The sequence below is a fragment of the Cololabis saira genome, chromosome 19 (genome assembly GCF_033807715.1).
Source record: "Cololabis saira isolate AMF1-May2022 chromosome 19, fColSai1.1, whole genome shotgun sequence".
NCBI lineage: Eukaryota > Metazoa > Chordata > Actinopteri > Beloniformes > Belonidae > Cololabis > Cololabis saira.
The window spans coordinates 1,184,699-1,205,386 of record NC_084605.1 but is presented as its reverse complement, the minus strand read 5'-3'; the positions used below and the strand labels follow the sequence as shown (position 1 = coordinate 1,205,386).

The 20,688-nt window shown below is 40.3% G+C and overlaps 1 protein-coding gene across 1 annotated transcript in view; it reads right to left on the bottom strand.

The window, feature by feature from the left end:
* The window catches only part of ryr2a (ryanodine receptor 2a (cardiac)), a 267,704-nt gene that overhangs the window by 76,534 nt on the left and 170,482 nt on the right, over nucleotides 1-20,688 (bottom strand). Inside the window, 15 exon segments of the mRNA XM_061709313.1 lie at nucleotides 1,057-1,182; nucleotides 1,523-1,582; nucleotides 2,197-2,364; nucleotides 2,584-2,676; nucleotides 2,757-2,844; nucleotides 4,166-4,323; nucleotides 5,401-5,483; nucleotides 6,044-6,245; nucleotides 10,259-10,386; nucleotides 11,619-11,749; nucleotides 12,259-12,340; nucleotides 15,341-15,576; nucleotides 17,911-17,971; nucleotides 19,273-19,322; nucleotides 19,778-19,899. Coding sequence (XP_061565297.1) covers nucleotides 1,057-1,182; nucleotides 1,523-1,582; nucleotides 2,197-2,364; nucleotides 2,584-2,676; nucleotides 2,757-2,844; nucleotides 4,166-4,323; nucleotides 5,401-5,483; nucleotides 6,044-6,245; nucleotides 10,259-10,386; nucleotides 11,619-11,749; nucleotides 12,259-12,340; nucleotides 15,341-15,576; nucleotides 17,911-17,971; nucleotides 19,273-19,322; nucleotides 19,778-19,899 — 1,788 coding nt within the window.

Below are 20,688 nucleotides of genomic sequence, written 5' to 3'. Positions count from 1 at the left end.
CAGAGCGGTCGCACAAATAGTTTTCACACGAAGTGCAAAAACATTTCCAAATGTCCAAACTTATGGGGAGATTTTCCCATGTATGTGTGTGGCGCGGAATGTCACACTGTGGATGGGAGGAGGTTAAAAAAAGCCAAAATTCACCTTTTTTCTGAGTCACCTAACTTTCTCATACTTGCACGTAGAACTGTCATTCAAACTTCAAAACGGAGGAAAACTTCTCTTCTCTCCAAAACACCAAACAGTTTTTTCCTAAGATGTACACTTTTCAAAATATGAGCACTCAGACGAGGACTGGAAATCACTTTTTCGTCAAATCTAGAGTGTGGGTGTCGGTTGGTAGAGTGGGAGAAACAGTAAAAAAATAACCCAACTTTTTATTTGTAATTCGAGCTCACGGCCAAACCGTACAAAGGAGACAAATAATTCATAAAATTCATAAAATGGATTCATAAAATGTGACTTTGACAGGCGGGGTATGCACAAAATTTAAACGGGGGGGGCTGAAGCGCCGCCAATACATTTCCCAGTCCCCATTGACTGTAATGATTCCTTAAAATGAGTGAGTAAGCTCGGTGCGAAGACAGAGTTACATTCTTTTGAAGAAAACTTTTGATTTCTGAATAAAATTAAGATTGTCAGAATCTGCCGGCTTCTGTGTCTCTCACGATGTTTTTGTTTTTCTGCTACGAGCTACGGTTTTCTCACAAATCAAGAGTTATTTGAGACCTTGTCAGAATCCAAAATCTGTGTTTTTCTCACAGCCAAACCGGAAGGTTCTGAAGAGAGGTTCTTGTTGCCGCGGCAACCAGCAGTCAGCTGCTGAGTCATCCAGCCAGAACTGGTCACATGACTCAGTCAGTACAGACTTCATATACTTTAACCTGTAAAAAGGAGACGCCTCAAAGAATTCTGTGAAATCTGACCCCTGACCTTTGACCTTAGCCGACCCCCAGTCCTGCAGCCTCACGGCCGGGAGGCTGGAACCGGTTCCATTAAATAGGTCTAGTCCTGGTCCAGGTCCAGGTCTAGACCAGGTCCAGGTCCAGGTCTTACCTGGTCCAGGTGGAACAGCACGTGTCCGATCACCAGAACTCTCTCCACCGTCTTCTCCGGGTCTCCCGTTTCAGGGTTCAGATCTCGGTACAGACTCGTCTGCCAGCGAATCCCCGGATCCTCCAGCTGTAAATAAATACAAATAAATAAATACAGATACAAATAAATACAAATACAGCGAATCCCCGGATCCTCCAGCTGTAAATAAATACAAATAAATAAATACAGATACAAATAAATACAAATAAATACAAATACAGCGAATCCCCGGATCCTCCAACTGTAAATAAATAAATAAATAAATACAAATGGCAGATTTTTCTACTTATTTTAAGTGAAAATCTACTTGAAACAGCAGCTCAACAAGCTCATTTTTGGGAGTGAAGTGTAACATTATTAACATGATTATTGGTTAATATTGATGATTATTGATGATTATTGGTTATTATTGGTAAATAATCCTTACCTTTCCTTGTAAATGCAGGTTGTTTCTAATCACCGTTCGAACTTCGTCCTCCGTGTCTTTCTGTTGGAAATAAATAAAGGTTTTCTCAACAACAGCTTTATCTAATATCTAATATCGAATATCTAATATCTAATTTCTACGCAGCGACTCGCTGCCACAAATGAGAGAATCAGGGCAGGAGAAAAATAGAAATAATATTTTAGAGGAAGATTTTTTTTTTCATTATGCACTTCGAGAAAAAAGTCGAAATTTTGAGAAAAAAGTTGAAATGTCGATTTTTGAGGTTTGATACTGAAATGGTTCTTAAATAGCATGCTACCGCGATGCTAGTACGCTAATACCTGGCTGAAGCGGTGCTTTGCTTGTGCGATGCTACCTGGCTGGAGTTGTTCTTGGCCAGCGAGATGCTAGCACGATGCTATCGCGATGCTAGCGCGATGCTAGCGCGATGCTAGCGCGATGCTAGCGCGCTAATACCTGACTGAAGTGGTGCTTGGCCAGCGCGATGCTATCGTGATGCTACCTGGCTGAAGCGGTGCTTTGCTAGTGCGATGCTACCTGGCTGAAGTGGTGCTTTGCTAGCATGATGCTACCTGGCTGAAGTGGTTCTTTGCTAGCGCGATGCTAGCACGATGCTACCTGGCTGAAACGGCTCTTCGCTAGCGCAATGCTACCTGGCTGAAGCGGCTCTTCGCTAGCGCGATTAGCTCCTGCTCCCCCGGGTTGCAGATGTTCAGCCCGACCGGCAGCAAACGCTTTAGCGTAGCGACGATTAAACTCGTCTGCGTTGAATAACGATCTCCTTTTCTCCGCATCTTCTTCCTCTCCTGGTCCGACATTCCCTGAACAAACAAACAAATATCACATTTTAATAACAAATATCACAGTTTTAATAACAAACATCACCGTTTTAATCATCTAGAGTGCAACAAATATCATCGTTTTAATAAACATCTACAGTTCCGTATTCGTGTCGTAGATTCTCGTCCCTTGTATAAACCTTGTGTATATTTCTGGATAGATTTAGATATTTTACGGTGTATTCTTGTAGATTTTCGTACCTTGGACATTTTACACTTGGTGTCGGAGATCAGGAACGACATGTTGTTGATTTCGTTCTGGACCACAAAGTTCTGCTCTTCTCTCTTGAAGTTCTGCAGAAAGAAGAGTGAAGGTTTAGAACTTTAACTTTAGTAACTTCACAGATGAATCCTGAATCTCAGCGGTTTCTTACGTGAGATTTTGCCCAGAAGATGAAAACCTCGGCCACCGTCCTGAACAGCTGATCGGCCTCCGGGCTGGAATCCTTCAGCCACTCTGCCCTGGAATATATAAATATATAAATATATATACAACTATAAACCAAGATAACTCTGGAAAACAAGACTCCGGGCTGGAATCCTTCAGCCACTCTGCCCTGGAATATTTAAATATATAAATATATATACAACTATAAACCAAGATAACTCTGGAAATCCTTCAGCCACTCGGCTCTGGAAACATCAAGGTTCACATATAAATATACAACTATAAATCAATATAATATGAAAACATCAAGGTTCACATTCAACTCTGGAAAACAACACTTTCAGTCACATCCATCCCAGAGTCTGGGGTTTAGCTCTGTGTGGCTAACGCAGATGATCGTAGCGCACCAGCAGTGGGTAGATGCTAATGATGCTAACCTGTTTTTGTCAACGTAGCGCACCAGTAGCAGGTAGATGCTAACAGAGATGCTAACCTGTTTTTGTCCACGTAGCGCACCAGCAGCGGGTAGATGCTAACGATGCTAACCTGTTCTTGTCCACATAGCGCACCAGTAGCGGGTATATGCTAACAATGCTAACCTGTTCTTGTCCACGTAGCGCACCAGTAGCGGGTAGATGCTAACGATGCTAACATATTCCTGTCCACGTACCAGCAGCGGGTAGATGCTAACAGAGATGCTAACAGAGATGCTAACCTGTTTTTGTCCACATAGCGCACCAGTAGCGGGTAGATGCTAATGATGCTAACATATTCCTGTCCACGTACCAGCAGTGGGTAGATGCTAATGGAGATGCTACCAGAGATGCTAACTTGTTTCTGTCCACGTAGCGCACCAGTAGCGGGTAGATGCTAACGATGCTAGCCTGTTTTTGTCCAAGTAGCTCACCAGTAGCGGGTAGATGCACCAGTAGCAGGTAGATGCTAACGATGCTAACCTGTTTTTGTCCACATAGTGCACCAGCAGCGGGTAGATGCTAACGATGCTAACCTGTTTCTGTCCAAGTAGCGCACCAGTAGCGGGTAAATGCTAACAGAGATGCTAACAGATATGCTAACCTGTTTTTAACCACGTAGCGCACCAGTAGCGGGTAGATGCTAATGATGCTAACTTGTTTCCGTCCACGTAGTGCACCAGTAGCAGGTAGATGCTAACGATGCTAACCTGTTTCTGTCCACGTAGCGCACCAGTAGCGGGTAGATGCTAACGATGCTAACCTGTTTCTGTCCACGTAGCGCACCAGTAGCGGGTAGATGCTAATGATGCTAACTTGTTTCCGTCCACGTAGTGCACCAGTAGCAGGTAGATGCTAACGATGCTAACCTGTTTCTGTCCACGTAGCGCACCAGTAGCGGGTAGATGCTAACGATGCTAACCTGTTTCTGTCCACGTAGCGCACCAGTAGCGGGTAAACGGCGTACAGGTCTCGCACCAGAACCGTGAACTGGTCCAGAATCAGCAGCTCCGTCTCAGACATTTCTCCTCTTCCCTCGGCTCGGTTCTGCTCTTCATCCTGGAGAACCACGCACGCTTTCTGGTGGAGATGGAGGGAAAATACGGAAACATAACCTGTATGTAGTATATAAAGTACTATAGTATAGTACTATAAAGTACTATAGTATCATACTATAAAGTACTATAGTATAATACTATAAAGTACTATAGTATAGTACTATAAAGTACTATAGTATCATACTATAAAGTACTATAGTATAATAATATAAAGTACTATAGTATAATACTATAAAGTACTATAGTATAGTACTATAAAGTACTATAGTATAATACTATAAAGTACTATAGTATAATAATATAAAGTATTATAGTATAATAATATAAAGTACTATAGTATAATACTATAAAGTACTATAGTATCATACTATAAAGTACTATAGTATAGTACTATAAAGTACTATAGTATAATACTATAAAGTACTATAGCATAGTACTATAAAGTACTATAGTATAATAATATAAAGTACTATAGTATAATACTATAAAGTACTATAGTATAGTACTATAAAGTACTATAGTATCATACTATAAAGTACTATAGTATAATAATATAAAGTACTATAGTATAATACTATAAAGTACTATAGTATAGTACTATAAAGTATTATAGTATAATAATATAAAGTACTATAGTATAATACTATAAAGTACTATAGTATAATACTATAAATTACTATAGTATAGTACTATAAAGTACTATAGTATAATAATATAAAGTACTATAGTATAATACTATAAAGTACTATATTATAGTACTATAAAGTATTATAGTATAATAATATAAAGTACTGTAGTATAATACTATAAAGTACTATAGTATAGTACTATAAAGTACTATAGTATAATAATATAAAGTACTATAGTATAGTACTATAAAGTACTATAGCATAGTACTATAAAGTACTATAGTATAATAATATAAAGTACTATAGTATAATACTATAAAGTACTATAGTATAGTACTATAAAGTACTATAGTATAATAATATAAAGTACTATAGTATAATACTATAAAGTACTATAGTATAGTACTATAAAGTACTATAGTATAGTACTATAAAGTACTATATTATAATACTATAAAGATGATACTCACTTTCTTCAGCTTCTCCATCAACGGGAGGAAGTGACTTTTCAGCAGCTGAACTTTGGCCTTGCTGATGATCGGCTGAGAAAACACTAGAAAAAAGAATAAAGAATAAAACCTTTAAAACACTGGAATAAGAAGAAAGAATAAAGAATAAAACACTGGAATAAGAATAAATAATAAAGAATAAAACACTGGAATAAGAATAAAGAATAAAGAATAAAACACTGGAATAAGAATAAAGAATAAAACCCTGAAAACACTGGAGGAAAAAACAAAGAAGAATAAAGAATAAAACCCTGAAACGTGGAGTTAGTAAAGAATAAAACCTTGAAACGTTTCTAACTGAACCAGACGAGATCAGAGCAGAAACTCCCTGTTAGCATTTTATGAAAATGTTTAAAAAGTTTGAAGGGCTTTTCTAAAAAAAAAAAAGTTGAAATGTTGAGAAAAAAGGCGAAATTTCGACTTTATCCTTGAAATTGTACTTCAACATTATTCTAGACATTTTGACTTTTTTCTCGAAGTGCATAATAAAAATTATCAAATTTCCTTGTCTGAGTTTAGTCCTGGGTCTAGTCTAGGCTAACTCGTGCTAGCGTCGTGTTTACCGGTCTAGTCTAGGCTAACTTGTGCTAACGTGGGTATTTACCGGCCAGCCTCTTCATCCAGGCGCCCTCGTCCACCCCCAGGTTGTTGTAGATGATCTTCAGGATGTTTCCCAGCAGAGCGTTCATGTGTTCCGACGTGACGGACGTGCAGCAGCCGGTAGCCGTGTCGCCGTTAGCCGCGTCGCTCTCCGGGCCGTGTTCCCACCAGTGGGACATGTAGCTGCACAGCATCGGCAAAACCACCTAGAGATACAAATAAAGCCTGTTTATAGATACCTATAAACATGTCTAATATAAATACAAATAAAACCGGTTGACATGTAGCTGTTTACATGTAGCTGCATCAGCAAAACCACCTAGCGTAGATACAAAAACCTGTTTAATTATTATTACATAAATAAATAATGTAAAAAGTATATGGGTATGTGCGTATATATATATATATATATATATATATATATATATATATATATATATATATATATATATACATATATATATATATATACATATATATATACATATATATATATATATATATATATATATATATATATATATATATATATATATATATATATATATACACTATGTACTATACATATACTATACATGTAACTATACATCGTTTGAATTTGTTGATGTTGTAAAATGTATGAATATGTATTGTTTATATGTGTATCTAAATGTTAAACGGAATGATTTTTTTCTTTTTTCTTTACCTGTTAAGGTTTGCTTTAAGTTTGTTGTTTTTATTATCTGATTGTAGACAACTATATCGATGGACACATTTTAGTGCTTATTCTCACTGAGGTTTCCTCGCCAAATTCAAATGTTTTATTTTCTACCAGGGGAGCCAATAAAGGCGGTGGAACCATTTTAATAACTGGTGAATTTAACGACATTGATGATAACAGGGAATTGTTATGGAAATGAGATTTTAAGACGTCTAAAGAGTAATGATTTTAAACAACACATCACACGGCCTACTCACAACAAAGGACACACAGTAGATCTGAACACAGTCTACACACAACAAAGGACACACCTTAGATCTGAACACAGCCTACACACAACAAGGGGCACACCTTAGATCTGAACACAGCCTACTCACAACAAAGGACACACCTTAGATCTGAACACAGCCTACTCACAACAAAGGACACACCTTAGATCTGAACACAGCCTACTCACAATAAAAGACACACCTTAGATCTGAACACAGCCTACTCACAATAAAGGACACACCTTAGATCTGAACACAGCCTACTCACAACAGAGGACACACCTTAGATCTTGAGACAGCCTACTCACAACAAAGGACACACCTTAAATCTGAACACAGCCTAATCACAACAAAGGACAAACCTTAGATCTGAACACAGTCTAATCACAACAAATGACACACCTTAGATCTGAACACAGCCTACTCACAACAAAGGACACACCTTAGATCTGAACACAGCCTACTCACAACAAAGGACACACCTTAGATCTGAACAAAGCCTACTCACAATAAAGGACACACCTTAGATCTGAACACAGCCTACTCACAACAGAGGACACACCTTAGATCTTGAGACAGCCTACTCACAATAAAGGACACACCTTAAATCTGAACACAGCCTACCCACAACAAAGGACAAACCTTAGATCTGAACACAGCCTACTCACAACAAAGGACACACCTTAGATCTGAACACAGCCTACTCACAACAAAGGACACACCTTAGATCTGAACACAGCCTACTCACAACAAATGACACACCTTAGATTTGAACACAGCCTACTCACAACAAAGAACACACCTTAGATCTGAACACAGCCTACTCACAACAGAGGACACTCCTTAGATCTGAACACAGCCTACTCACAACAAAGGACACACCTTAGATCTGAACACAGCCTACACACAACAAAGAACACACCTTAGATCTGAACACAGCCTACTCACAACAAAGGATAGACCTTAGATTTGAACACAGCCTACTCACAACAAAGAACACACCTTAGATCTGAAAACAGCCTACCCACAACAAAGGACACACCTTAGATCTGACCACAGCCTACTCACAACAGAGGACACACCTTAGATCTGAACACAGCCTACTCACAACAGAGGACACACCTTAGATTTGAACACAGCCTACCCACAACAAAGGACACACCTTAGATCTGACCACAGCCTACTCACAACAAAGGGCACACCTTAGATCTGAACACAGCCTACTCACAACAAAGGACACACCTTAGATCTGAACACAGCCTACTCACAACAGAGGACACACCTTACATCTGAACACAACCTACTCACAATAAGGGACACACCTTAGGTCTGAACACAGCCTACTCACAAGAGAGGACACACCTTACATCTGAACACAACCTACTCACAATAAGGGACACACCTTAGATCTGAACACAGGCTACTCACAACAAAGAACACATCTTAGATCTGAACACAGCCTACTCACAACAAAGGACACACCGTAGATCTGAACACAGCCTACTCACAACAGAGGACACACCTTAGATCTGAACACAGCCTACCCACAACAAAGGACACACCTTAGATCTGACCACAGCCTACTCACAACAGAGGACACACCTTAGATCTGAACACAGCCTACTCACAACAGAGGACACACCTTAGATCTGAACACAGCCTACCCACAACAAAGGACACACCTTAGATCTGACCACAGCCTACTCACAACAGAGGACACAGCTTAGATCTGAACAAAGCCTACTCACAATAAAGGACACACCTTAGATCTGAACACAGCCTACTCACAACAGAGGACACACCTTAGATCTTGAGACAGCCTACTCACAATAAAGGACACACCTTAAATCTGAACACAGCCTACCCACAACAAAGGACAAACCTTAGATCTGAACACAGCCTACTCGCAATAAAAGACACACCTTAGATCTGAACACAGCCTACTCACAACAAAGGACACACCTTAGATCTGAACACAGCCTACTCACAACAAATGACACACCTTAGATTTGAACACAGCCTACTCACAACAAAGAACACACCTTAGATCTGAGCACAGCCTACTCACAACAGAGGACACTCCTTAGATCTGAACACAGCCTACTCACAACAAAGGACACACCTTAGATCTGAACACAGCCTACACACAACAAAGAACACACCTTAGATCTGAACACAGCCTACTCACAAGAGAGGACACACCTTAGATCTGAACACAGCCTACTCACAACAAGGGACACACCTTAGATCTGAACACAGCCTACTCACAAGAGAGGACACACCTTAGATCTGAACACAGCCTACTCACAACAGAGGACACACCTTAGATCTGAACACAGCCTACTCACAACAGAGGACACACCTTAGATCTGAACATAGCCTACTCACTTCTCTGGTGTTGACCTGGCTGTCAGACCACTATTGTGTGTTTTAATATCACCAGTTTTATCCAACGGGAAGCTCCAGTGAGAACTGTGAGGAAACGGTATAAAACTTATAACACGGGGGGCAAAAAAGGCGGTGGAACTGTATCAATTACTTACTTACTACATTCTTACATCTAACAAGAAATTCAATAAGCTTTCTTATAAAACACACATAACCAAACACCCCTACTTTAATAACTATTCATTATAGTGATATAATACTCAATTATATGTATATATAAATATAGTCAACAACAAATCAAAGCAAACAAAAATAAAACAAAACAAATGCCCAACATTTAGTTGTGCTATTATGTATGTATGTACTAATAGAAGTAATTATAATGTATAGTATTACATTATCATTACTTTACTATAATACTACAATATAATAGAGAACAATAGACAGCAATGGTATAACAATATACTTGAATAACTATATAAGAGTAGATATGCTATATATACACTGGTTCATATATTTACCTCCAATTATATACATAAAAATTACTGTAAATCTATATATCGACATATCTACATATAACTATAAATCAATATATATTAATATAGACATATAAACACTGTACGTATAATATAACTCAATTTAGCTATATACATACCTACATATAACATATCTATAATATAAATCTATATATCTACATAAATTAATTGATATAAGCTTGAAGCTCAACTACGACTAAGACAATTTCGTTAAATAATTATTCTTTGTGTGAGCATCATTCTTTTGTTTTCAACAATCCACCTGTTTTATGTTGTTGCAATCGATTGAATTGAATTGAATCTGACGAGAGAAGAGTGAGATTCACCTCCATGACGTGAGGCATCTGGTTGTATCTCATGCCGGACTCTGCTAACTCCTCGATCTCCTCCAGAGACTTGTCCAGGTTCGGGATGAGAGGACAAACGTCGGCTACCGGCCCTGGAAGACCTAACGCTGGGAAACAACAAGGAATAAACTGTTAGACAACAGAGGACAAACGTCTACCGGCCCTGGAAGACCTAACGCTGGGAAACGACAGGAATAAACTGTTAGACACCAGAGGACAAACATCTACCAGCCCTGGAAGACCTAACGCTGGGAAACAACAAGGAATAAACTGTTAGACACCAGAGGACAAACATCTACCGGCCCTGGAAGACCTAACGCTGGGAAACGACAGGAAACTGTTAGACACCAGAGGACGAACGTCTACCGGCCCTGGAAGACCTAACGCTGGGAAACGACAGGAAACTGTTAGACACACAAGAGGACAAACGTCGGCTACCGGCCCTGGAAGACCTAACGCTGGGAAACAAGGAATAAACTGTTAGACACCAGAGGACAAACATCTACCGGCCCTGGAAGACCTAACGCTGAGAAACAAGCAGGAAACTGTTAGACACCAGTAGGGCTGGGTATCGATTCAAATATCAAGAGTCGATTCGATTCCGATTCTTAAGATTCAGAATCAATTACCACGATCCGATTCGATCCGATTCGATCCGATATTGATTTGGGTTAGTGTTATTAAAACTGTTTTTTGAGCTGTTGCATGAATGATATGACTGTAGTTCTGCAACATATTACTACTAGTATTATATTGAGATTCATCAGCAAGTATTGCAGCTAATGATGCTGTAAGGACCAATCAGCTCCCAGAATGCTGATAGAACTGAAACAGAAACATCGTGGGTCAGAATTACCAAACAGATCCAGGAGGAAACAGACGGATGAAAACGCTTTTATTTTTTAACACATTTATGAGAATTTGGTTTTTAACATTTATGCAAATGTAACCCCAAGACAGTATATAAAACAAAGAAATATAGACAATTTATGCAATTATAAACATATTTAAAGGCAAAAACACAACACCAGTTATTCTCGTGTCCAACACAATATTCCTTTTTTGGGCATAAACAAAAATTTACCAAAAGTTGTAATGTAATGATAATTTTTTTTTTTTTTAAAGTGATCTTTAGACATATGAATCAATTTTTAGGAATTAATATCAGAATCGATTTAAAATCGGAGAATCAATTTTTTCAACACAGGCCTAGACACCAGAGGACAAACGTCTGACAGAGTTCTGGTTTAGGGAAGCAGAACAGTAAACCCCAGTATCATCAGCATAAAGGTGAACATTTGCCTCAGCAGTTATTTCTGATTGTAAGTGAAAGTTCCACCTGCTCGGTCTTTGCTGCCTTTGCTGTTGTAGATGGAGAAGCTGTTGAATTTGTTGAGCTGCGGTTCCAGGAACGCGACCGGGAACGCCGTGGAAAAGGCGGCCAAACACTTTCCCAGCGCTGGACGCTGCCTGGAGAGAGAACAGAGAATAATCTGCTTTAACTCGGAGAGAGAACATAGAATAATCTGCTTTAACTTGGAGAGAGAACAGAGAATAATCTGCTTTAACTCGGAGAGAGAACAGAGAATAATCTGCTTTAACTCGGAGAGAGAACGCAGAATAATCTGCTTTAACTCGGAGAGAGAACAGAGAATAATCTGCTTTAACTCGGAGAGAGAACAGAGAATAATCTGCTTTAACTCGGAGAGAGAACAGAGAATAATCTGCTTTAACTCGGAGAGAGAACACAGAATAATCTGCTTTAACTCGGAGAGAGAACAGAGAATAATCTGCTTTAACTCGGAGAGAGAACAGAGAATAATCTGCTTAAACTCGGAGAGAGAACAGAGAATAATCTGCTTTAACTCGGAGAGAGAACAGAGAATAATCTGCTTTTCCTTTAACTCAGGAACTGATTGGTTCTTTGGTTTCAGGTGTGTGTTTAGTTAATATTTATGTGTTTGTGTTTGATGCGTTACCTCTCCACGTAGATGCTTTTGTTGGTTCCCAGAAAGTACAGGCTGTTCAGGATCCGGTAGCAGGAAACCTGGACGTCGTCCACTGGAGACGGAAGGACGAGCAGATTCAAAACACGGACTCATCTCCACCACGGAGAACAACAACTGCTGCCTTCTACTCACGTATGAACAGGTTCTACTCACTAACAGGTTCTACTTCAGAACTACAATTTTGATAAAAGTCGAAATGTCGAGAAAAAAGTTGAAAAAAACATTAAAATGTTGAGAAAAAAGTTGAAATGTCGAAAACGCACGAAAGAACGCACGAGAAAAAGCACGCACGCATGAAAGAACGCATGAAAAAACGCACGAAAAAACGCACGAAAAAACGCACGAAAGAACGCACGCACGAAAAAACGCACGAAAGAACGCACGCACGAAAGAACGCACGCACGAAAAAAAGCACGAAAGAACACATGAAAAAACGCATGCACGAAAGAACGCACGCACGAAAGAACGCACGCACGAAAGAACGCACGCACGAAAAAACGCACGGAAGAACGCACGCACGAAAGAACGCACGCACGAAAAAAAGCACGAAAGAACACATGAAAAAACGCATGCACGAAAGAACGCACGCACGAAAGAACGCACGCACGAAAAAACGCACGGAAGAACGCACGCACTAAAAAATGCACGAAAGAAAGCACGTAGGAAAGAACGCACGCACGAAGAAACGCACGAAAGAACGCACTCACTAACACAGGGGTGTACAAAGTCGGTCCTTGAGGGCCGCAGTCCTGCATGTTTTAGTTGTTTCCTGCATCAACACACCTGATTCTAATTAACGGTCGTCACCACCTTGTCATCAAAGTCTGGATAGTTCTGTCGATGACCAAGCTCCTTGTATCACGGTTTGATAAAAAAAGGGACACATCTAAAACATGCAGGACACCGGCCCTCACCGACTTTGAACACTCCTGCACTAACGGGTTCTACTCACTAACGGGTTCTAGTCACTAACAGGTTCTACTCACTAACAGGTTCTACTTCAGAACTACAATTTCGAGAAAAAAGTCGAAATGTCGAGAAAAAAGTTGAAAAAAACATTGAAATGTTGAGAAAAAAGTTGAAATGTCGAAAACGCACGAAAGAACGCACGAGAAAACGCACGCACGCACGAAAGGACGCATGCACGGAAAAACGCACACACGCACGACAGAACGCACGAAAGAACGCACGCACGAAAAAAATGCACGAAAGAACGCACGAAACAACGCACGCACGAAAGAACGCATGCACGAAAAAAAGCACGAAAGAATGCACGAAACATTGCACGCACGAAAAAACGCACATACGCACGAAAGAACGCATGCACGAAAGAACGCACGCACGAAAGAACGCACGCACGCACGAAAGAACGCACGAAAGAACGCACGCACTAAAAAATGCACGAAAGAAAGCACGTAGGAAAGAACGCACGCATGAAAGAACGCATGCACGAAAAAACGCACGAAAGAACGCACGCACGCACAAAGAAACGCACGAACTTCAGAACTACAATTTCAAGAAAAAAGTCAAAATGTCGAGAAAAAAGTTGAAAAAAAACATTGAAATGTTGAGAAAAAAGTTGAAATGTCGAAAATGCACGAAAGAACGCACGAGAAAACGCACGCACGCACGAAAGGACGCATGCACGGAAAAACGCACAAAAAAACGCACACACGCACGACAGAACGCACGAAAGAACGCACGCACGAAAAAAATGCACGAAAGAACGCACGAAACAACGCACGCACGAAAGAACGCACGCACGAAAAAAAGCACGAGAGAATGCACGAAACATTGCACGCACGAAAAAACGCACATACCCACGAAAGAACGCATGCACGAAAGAACGCACGCACGAAAGAACGCACGCACGCACGAAAGAACGCACGAAAGAACGCACGCACTAAAAAATGCACGAAAGAAAGCACGTAGGAAAGAACGCACGCATGAAAGAACGCATGCACGAAAAAACGCACGAAAGAACGCACGCACGCACGAAGAAACGCACGAACTTCAGAACTACAATTTCAAGAAAAAAGTCAAAATGTCGAGAAAAAAGTTGAAAAAAACATTGAAATGTTGAGAAAAAAGTTGAAATGTCGAAAACGCACGAAAGAACGCACGAGAAAACGCACGCACGCACGAAAGGACGCACGAAAAAACGCACGAAAAAACGCACACACGCACGACAGAACGCACGAAAAAACGCACGAAGGGAACGCACGCACGAAAAAACGCACGAAAGAACGCACGAAACAACGCACGCACGAAAGAACGCACGCACGAAAAAAAGCACGAAAGAACGCACGAAACAACGCACGCACGAAAAAACGCACACACGCACGAAAGAACGCATGCACGAAAGAACGCACGCACGAAAGAACGCACGCACGCACGAAAGAACGCACGCACTAAAAAATGCACGAAAGAAAGCACGTAGGAAAGAACGCACGCATGAAAGAACGCATGCACGAAAAAACGCACGAAAGAACGCACGCACGCACAAAAGAACGCACGTACGAAAGAACGCACGCACGAAGAAACGCACGAACTTCAGAACTACAATTTCGAGAAAAAAGTCGAAATGTCGAGAAAAAAGTTGAAAAAAACATTGAAATGTTGAGAAAAAAGTTGAAATGTCGAAAACGCACGAAAGAACGCACGAGAAAACGCACGCACGCACGAAAGGACGCACGAAAAAACGCACACGAAAAAACGCACACACGCACGACAGAACGCACGAAAAAACGCACGAAAGAACGCACGCACGAAAAAACGCACGAAAGAACGCACGAAACAACGCACGCACGAAAGAACGCACGCACGAAAAAAAGCACGAAAGAACGCACGAAACAACGCACGCACGAAAAAACGCACACACGCACGAAAGAACGCATGCACGAAAGAACGCACGTACATCTAAAACATGCAGGACACCGGCCCTCACCGACTTTGAACACCCCTGCACAACGGGTTCTACTCACTAACAGGTTCTACTCACTAACGGGTTCTAGTCACTAACGGGTTCTACTCACTAACGGGTTCTACTCACGTATGAGATCCTCTCCGAACAGATTCTGCCCGATGTGCTCGAACAGCGAGGAGATGACGGGCAGCAGCGCGAACACGGCGTAGTTGATGATCTGGCAGCTCCGCGGTTGATCCCGGCTGTGGGAGAACTGGCCCAGTTTCAGGTTCTGCTGAGTCATCTCCAGATCCTCCGCCACGCTGTCGAAGTACGAGCGCAGCGCGACTTTCACAGAGTCCAGGCCCGTCTTCATCACCGTCCTGGAGGAGATTCAGGGTCGTTAGTGACCAAATACTTAGGCCACGTTTCCACATAGCCGGGTATTTACAAAAACGGATATTGCCCTGCAACTAGAGGAAACAGCCTAGTCATAAAACAGGAGTTGACCCTGCAATTATAGGAAACAGCCTAGTCATAAAACAGGAGTTGATCCTGCAACTAGAGAAAACAGCCTAGTCATAAAACAGGAGTTGACCCTGCAACTAGAGGAAACAGCCTAGTCATAAAACAGGAGTTGACTCTGCAACTAGAGGAAACAGCCTAGTCATAAAACAGGAGTTGGAACTAGAGGAAACAGCCTAGTCATAAAACAGGAGTTGACCCTGCAACTAGAGGAAACAGCCTAGTCATAAAACAGGAGTTGACCCTGCAACTAGAGGAAACAGCCTAGTCATAAAACAGGAGTTGACCCTGCAACTAGAGGAAACAGCCTAGTCATAAAACAGGAGTTGCAACTAGAGAAAACAGCCTAGTCATAAAACAGGAGTTGACCCTGCAACTAGAAGAAACAGCCTAGTCATAAAACAGGAGTTGACCCTGCAACTAGAGAAAACAGCCTAGTCATAAAACAGGAGTTGACTCTGCAACTAGAGGAAACAGCCTAGTCATAAAACAGGAGTTGACCCTGCAACTAGAGGAAACAGCCTAGTCATAAAACAGGAGTTGCAACTAGAGAAAACAGCCTAGTCATAAAACAGGAGTTGACCCTGTAACTAGAGGAAACAGCCTAGTCATAAAACAGGAGTTGACCCTGCAACTAGAGGAAACAGCCTAGTCATAAAACAGGAGTTGACCCTGCAACTAGAGGAAACAGCCTAGTCATAAAACAGGAGTTGACCCTGCAACTAGAGGAAACAGCCTAGTCATAAAACAGGAGTTGCAACTAGAGAAAACAGCCTAGTCATAAAACAGGAGTTGACCCTGCAACTAGAAGAAACAGCCTAGTCATAAAACAGGAGTTGACCCTGCAACTAGAGAAAACAGCCTAGTCATAAAACAGGAGTTGACTCTGCAACTAGAGGAAACAGCCTAGTCATAAAACAGGAGTTGACCCTGCAACTAGAGGAAACAGCCTAGTCATAAAACAGGAGTTGCAACTAGAGAAAACAGCCTAGTCATAAAACAGGAGTTGACCCTGTAACTAGAGGAAACAGCCTAGTCATAAAACAGGAGTTGACCCTGCAACTAGAGGAAACAGCCTAGTCATAAAACAGGAGTTGCAACTAGAGAAAACAGCCTAGTCATAAAACAGGAGTTGACCCTGCAACTAGAAGAAACAGCCTAGTCATAAAACAGGAGTTGACCCTGCAACTAGAGGAAACAGCCTAGTCATAAAACAGGAGTTGACTCTGCAACTAGAGGAAACAGCCTAGTCATAAAACAGGAGTTGGAACTAGAGGAAACAGCCTAGTCATAAAACAGGAGTTGACCCTGCAACTAGAGGAAACAGCCTAGTCATAAAACAGGAGTTGACCCTGCAACTAGAGGAAACAGCCTAGTCATAAAACAGGAGTTGACCCTGCAACTAGAGGAAACAGCCTAGTCATAAAACAGGAGTTGCAACTAGAGAAAACAGCCTAGTCATAAAACAGGAGTTGACTCTGCAACTAGAGGAAACAGCCTAGTCATAAAACAGGAGTTGACCCTGCAACTAGAGGAAACAGCCTAGTCATAAAACAGGAGTTGACCCTGCAACTAGAGGAAACAGCCTAGTCATAAAACAGGAGTTGCAACTAGAGAAAACAGCCTAGTCATAAAACAGGAGTTGACCCTGTAACTAGAGGAAACAGCCTAGTCATAAAACAGGAGTTGACCCTGCAACTAGAGAAAACAGCCTAGTCATAAAACAGGAGTTGACCCTGCAACTAGAGGAAACAGCCTAGTCATAAAACAGGAGTTGACCCTGCAACTAGAGGAAACAGCCTAGTCATAAAACAGGAGTTGACCCTGCAACTAGAGAAAACCACCTAGTCATAAAACAGGAGTTGACCCTGCAACTAGAGGAAACAGCCTAGTCATAAAACAGGAGTTGACTAGAGGAAACAGCCTAGTCATAAAACAGGAGTTGACCCTGCAACTAGAGGAAAGAGCCTAGTCATAAAACAGGAGTTGACCCTGCAACTAGAGGAAACAGCCTAGTCATAAAACAGGAGTTGACCCTGCAACTAGAGGAAACAGCCTAGTCATCATAAAACAGGAGTTGACCCTGCAACTAGAGGAAACAGCCTAGTCATAAAACAGGAGTCTACTAGAGGAAACAGCCTAGTCATAAAACAGGAGTTGACCCTGACACTAGAGGAAACTCAACAGCGTACCTGGCGTCCAGACTCTGTCCCAGGATCTGCAGACAGTTGACGATCGACGTCGCGTTGCTTCCTGGAGAGAAACCGTCGTCACGGTGATCCGTCAGTCGGACACAACAGCGTAAGAATGCATCTTCCACGCACTTAGGCAAGTTTAGTACTGACTGTCAAAGCAAAATTCGGGGGAAAAAGATGTTCCGTTGTATGTAAACTTTGCCAGGATCTCGCAGCAATCAAATAATGATTAAAGATTGGAAGTGGAGATAATGATCTGATAAAGATGCTTTATATCCAAAAGTTTGCATAGGTGGAACATCTTTGACTGAAGACCAAACGGCAAACGGCGTCTTCACACACGGATGCACCAAAACACCAAAACAACAAAACCACATGCACGTCAACACTAAGATGCTAAAACGGGTAAACGCTGGAACTTGTTCTATCACGTCGGAGACTAAGGTGCTTTCAGACCGCTGGCCCGTTTGTTTGGTTGTTGGGGGCTAAATCCATACAGTTGTTTGGTTTCTCGTTTGTGGCGTTTGTGTTCACAACCGTCTGTAGCGGTTTAAAGCTGTTGATAAATGAACCAACTGTTCTCTCATTGGTCTTCCATACCGCGGAACAACAACAACGGTTATAACCTCTTTCACAGAAAGAAAGAAAGAAAGAAAGAAAGAAAGAAAGAAAGAAAGAAAGAAAGAAAGAAAGAAAGAAAGAAAGAAAGAAAGAAAGAAAGAAAGAAAGAAAGAAAGAAAGAAAGAAAGAAAGAAAGAACTAGAGAGACGGCTGATTTTTGAACATTCCTTCCAGTCTAAGGTCTTTTTAACCTCTAGTATCAACGTCCTGCTACCGTCGTTACTGCCAATTAACAGACTAATTAACAGACTAATTAACAGACTAATTAACAGACTCATTAACAGACTCATTAACAGACTAATTAACAGACTTTCAGGGGGAAGAACATGCCAAAAAAAAAGTAGCCATGAGTCTGACAAGCAAGCAATGATGGATCCAAATGTCAAACTTCAGGAAAATCAACTCAAAATGATTGATGTGGAAACACAAACCAATCAAAATGATTGATGTGGAAACACAAACCAATCAAAATGATTGATGTGGAAACACAAACCAATCAAAATGATTTATGTGGAAACACAAACCAATCAAAATGATTTATGTGGAAACACAAATCAATCAAAATGATTTACGTGGAAACACAAACCAATCTAATTGATTTATGTGACACAAACCAATCAAAATGATTTATGTGGAAACACAAACCAATCGAAATGATTTATGTGGAAACACAAACCAATCAAAATGATTTACGTGGAAACACAAACCAATGAAACACTTTGGTTTCAACGTCCTTACCAAATAAGGAGATCCTGTGTCTGACAAGAACTCCCAGTTTACAGAAAAGACTGAGATTCAACAAGGAGAAAGAGGAGACGAATGAGAAGATAAAGATAAAAGAGACATTTACAGAGCAGTCATAGACGTCTAGAAAACCTTTTGAAAACTTTTGAGAAAAAAGTCAAAATGTCGAGAAAAAAGTCAAAATGTCGAGAAAAAAGTCAAAATCTCGAGAAAAAAGTTGAAATGTCGAGAAAAAAGTAAAAATCTCGAGAAAAAAGTCAAGATTTCGAGAAAAAAGTAAAAATCTTGAGAAAAAAGTCAAAATTTCGAGAAAAAAGTAAAAATGTCGAGAAAAAAAAGCAAAGGAAAAAGGAAGAAAAAAAGAGAAAAAAAGGAAAAAATAGGTCAAAATTTTTGAAAAAGCTCCAGGAGCCACTAGGGCGGCGCTAAAGAGCCGCCGGTCGACTAGCCCTACGCTAGTCGCGCTAGCCGCGCTAGTGGCTCTAGCCGCGCGTCTCACCTGGTCACCATCTCCTTCTCCTTGTTGGAGGCGTGGCCTCCGCTGCTGATTGGATGGATGGCCGTGGACAGGAAGTAGAGCCGGTGGTTTTTAAAGTACTGATCCACCAACGGCAGCACCACCTGGTGGACGGAGACGGAGACACGACAGTTTTAAAATATATATATATATATATATATATATATATATATATATATATATATATATATATATATATCGCTGCTGTCATGTTTTGTCTAATTGAATTGAACTGAAATCTTTATTTCGAGCATAAAATAATTATGAAAATAAAAGAAGAAAAATTCCTACAGAAACATTAGGGCCCTAGCACTGTCAGTGCTCGGGCCCTAATTACACAAAACATCAGAAAAAAATAATACAAATAAACAGTAAAAAAAAATCAAAAAGAAATAAACCTTCATGCCGGAACGGGAGTAGGAGGAATTAAAGACTTATGGATAAAACAGCAAAATATACCTATTATTATTATAAATATAAATATACCTGAGCATTATAAATATAAATATACCTGAATATTATAAATATAAATATACAAGAGAATTATAAATATAAATATACCTGAGCATTATAAATATAAATACACCTGAGCGTTATAAATATAAATATACCTGAGCATTATAAATATAAATATACCTGAATATTATAAATATAAATATACCAGAGCATTATAAATATAAATATACCTGAGCATTATAAATATAAATATACCTGAGCATTATAAATATAAATATACCTGAGCATTATAAATATAAATATACCTGAGCATTATAAATATAAATATACCTGAACATTATAAATATAAATATACCTGAACATTATAAATATAAATATACCTGAGCATTATAAATATAAATATACCTGAGCATTATAAATATAAATATACCTGAACA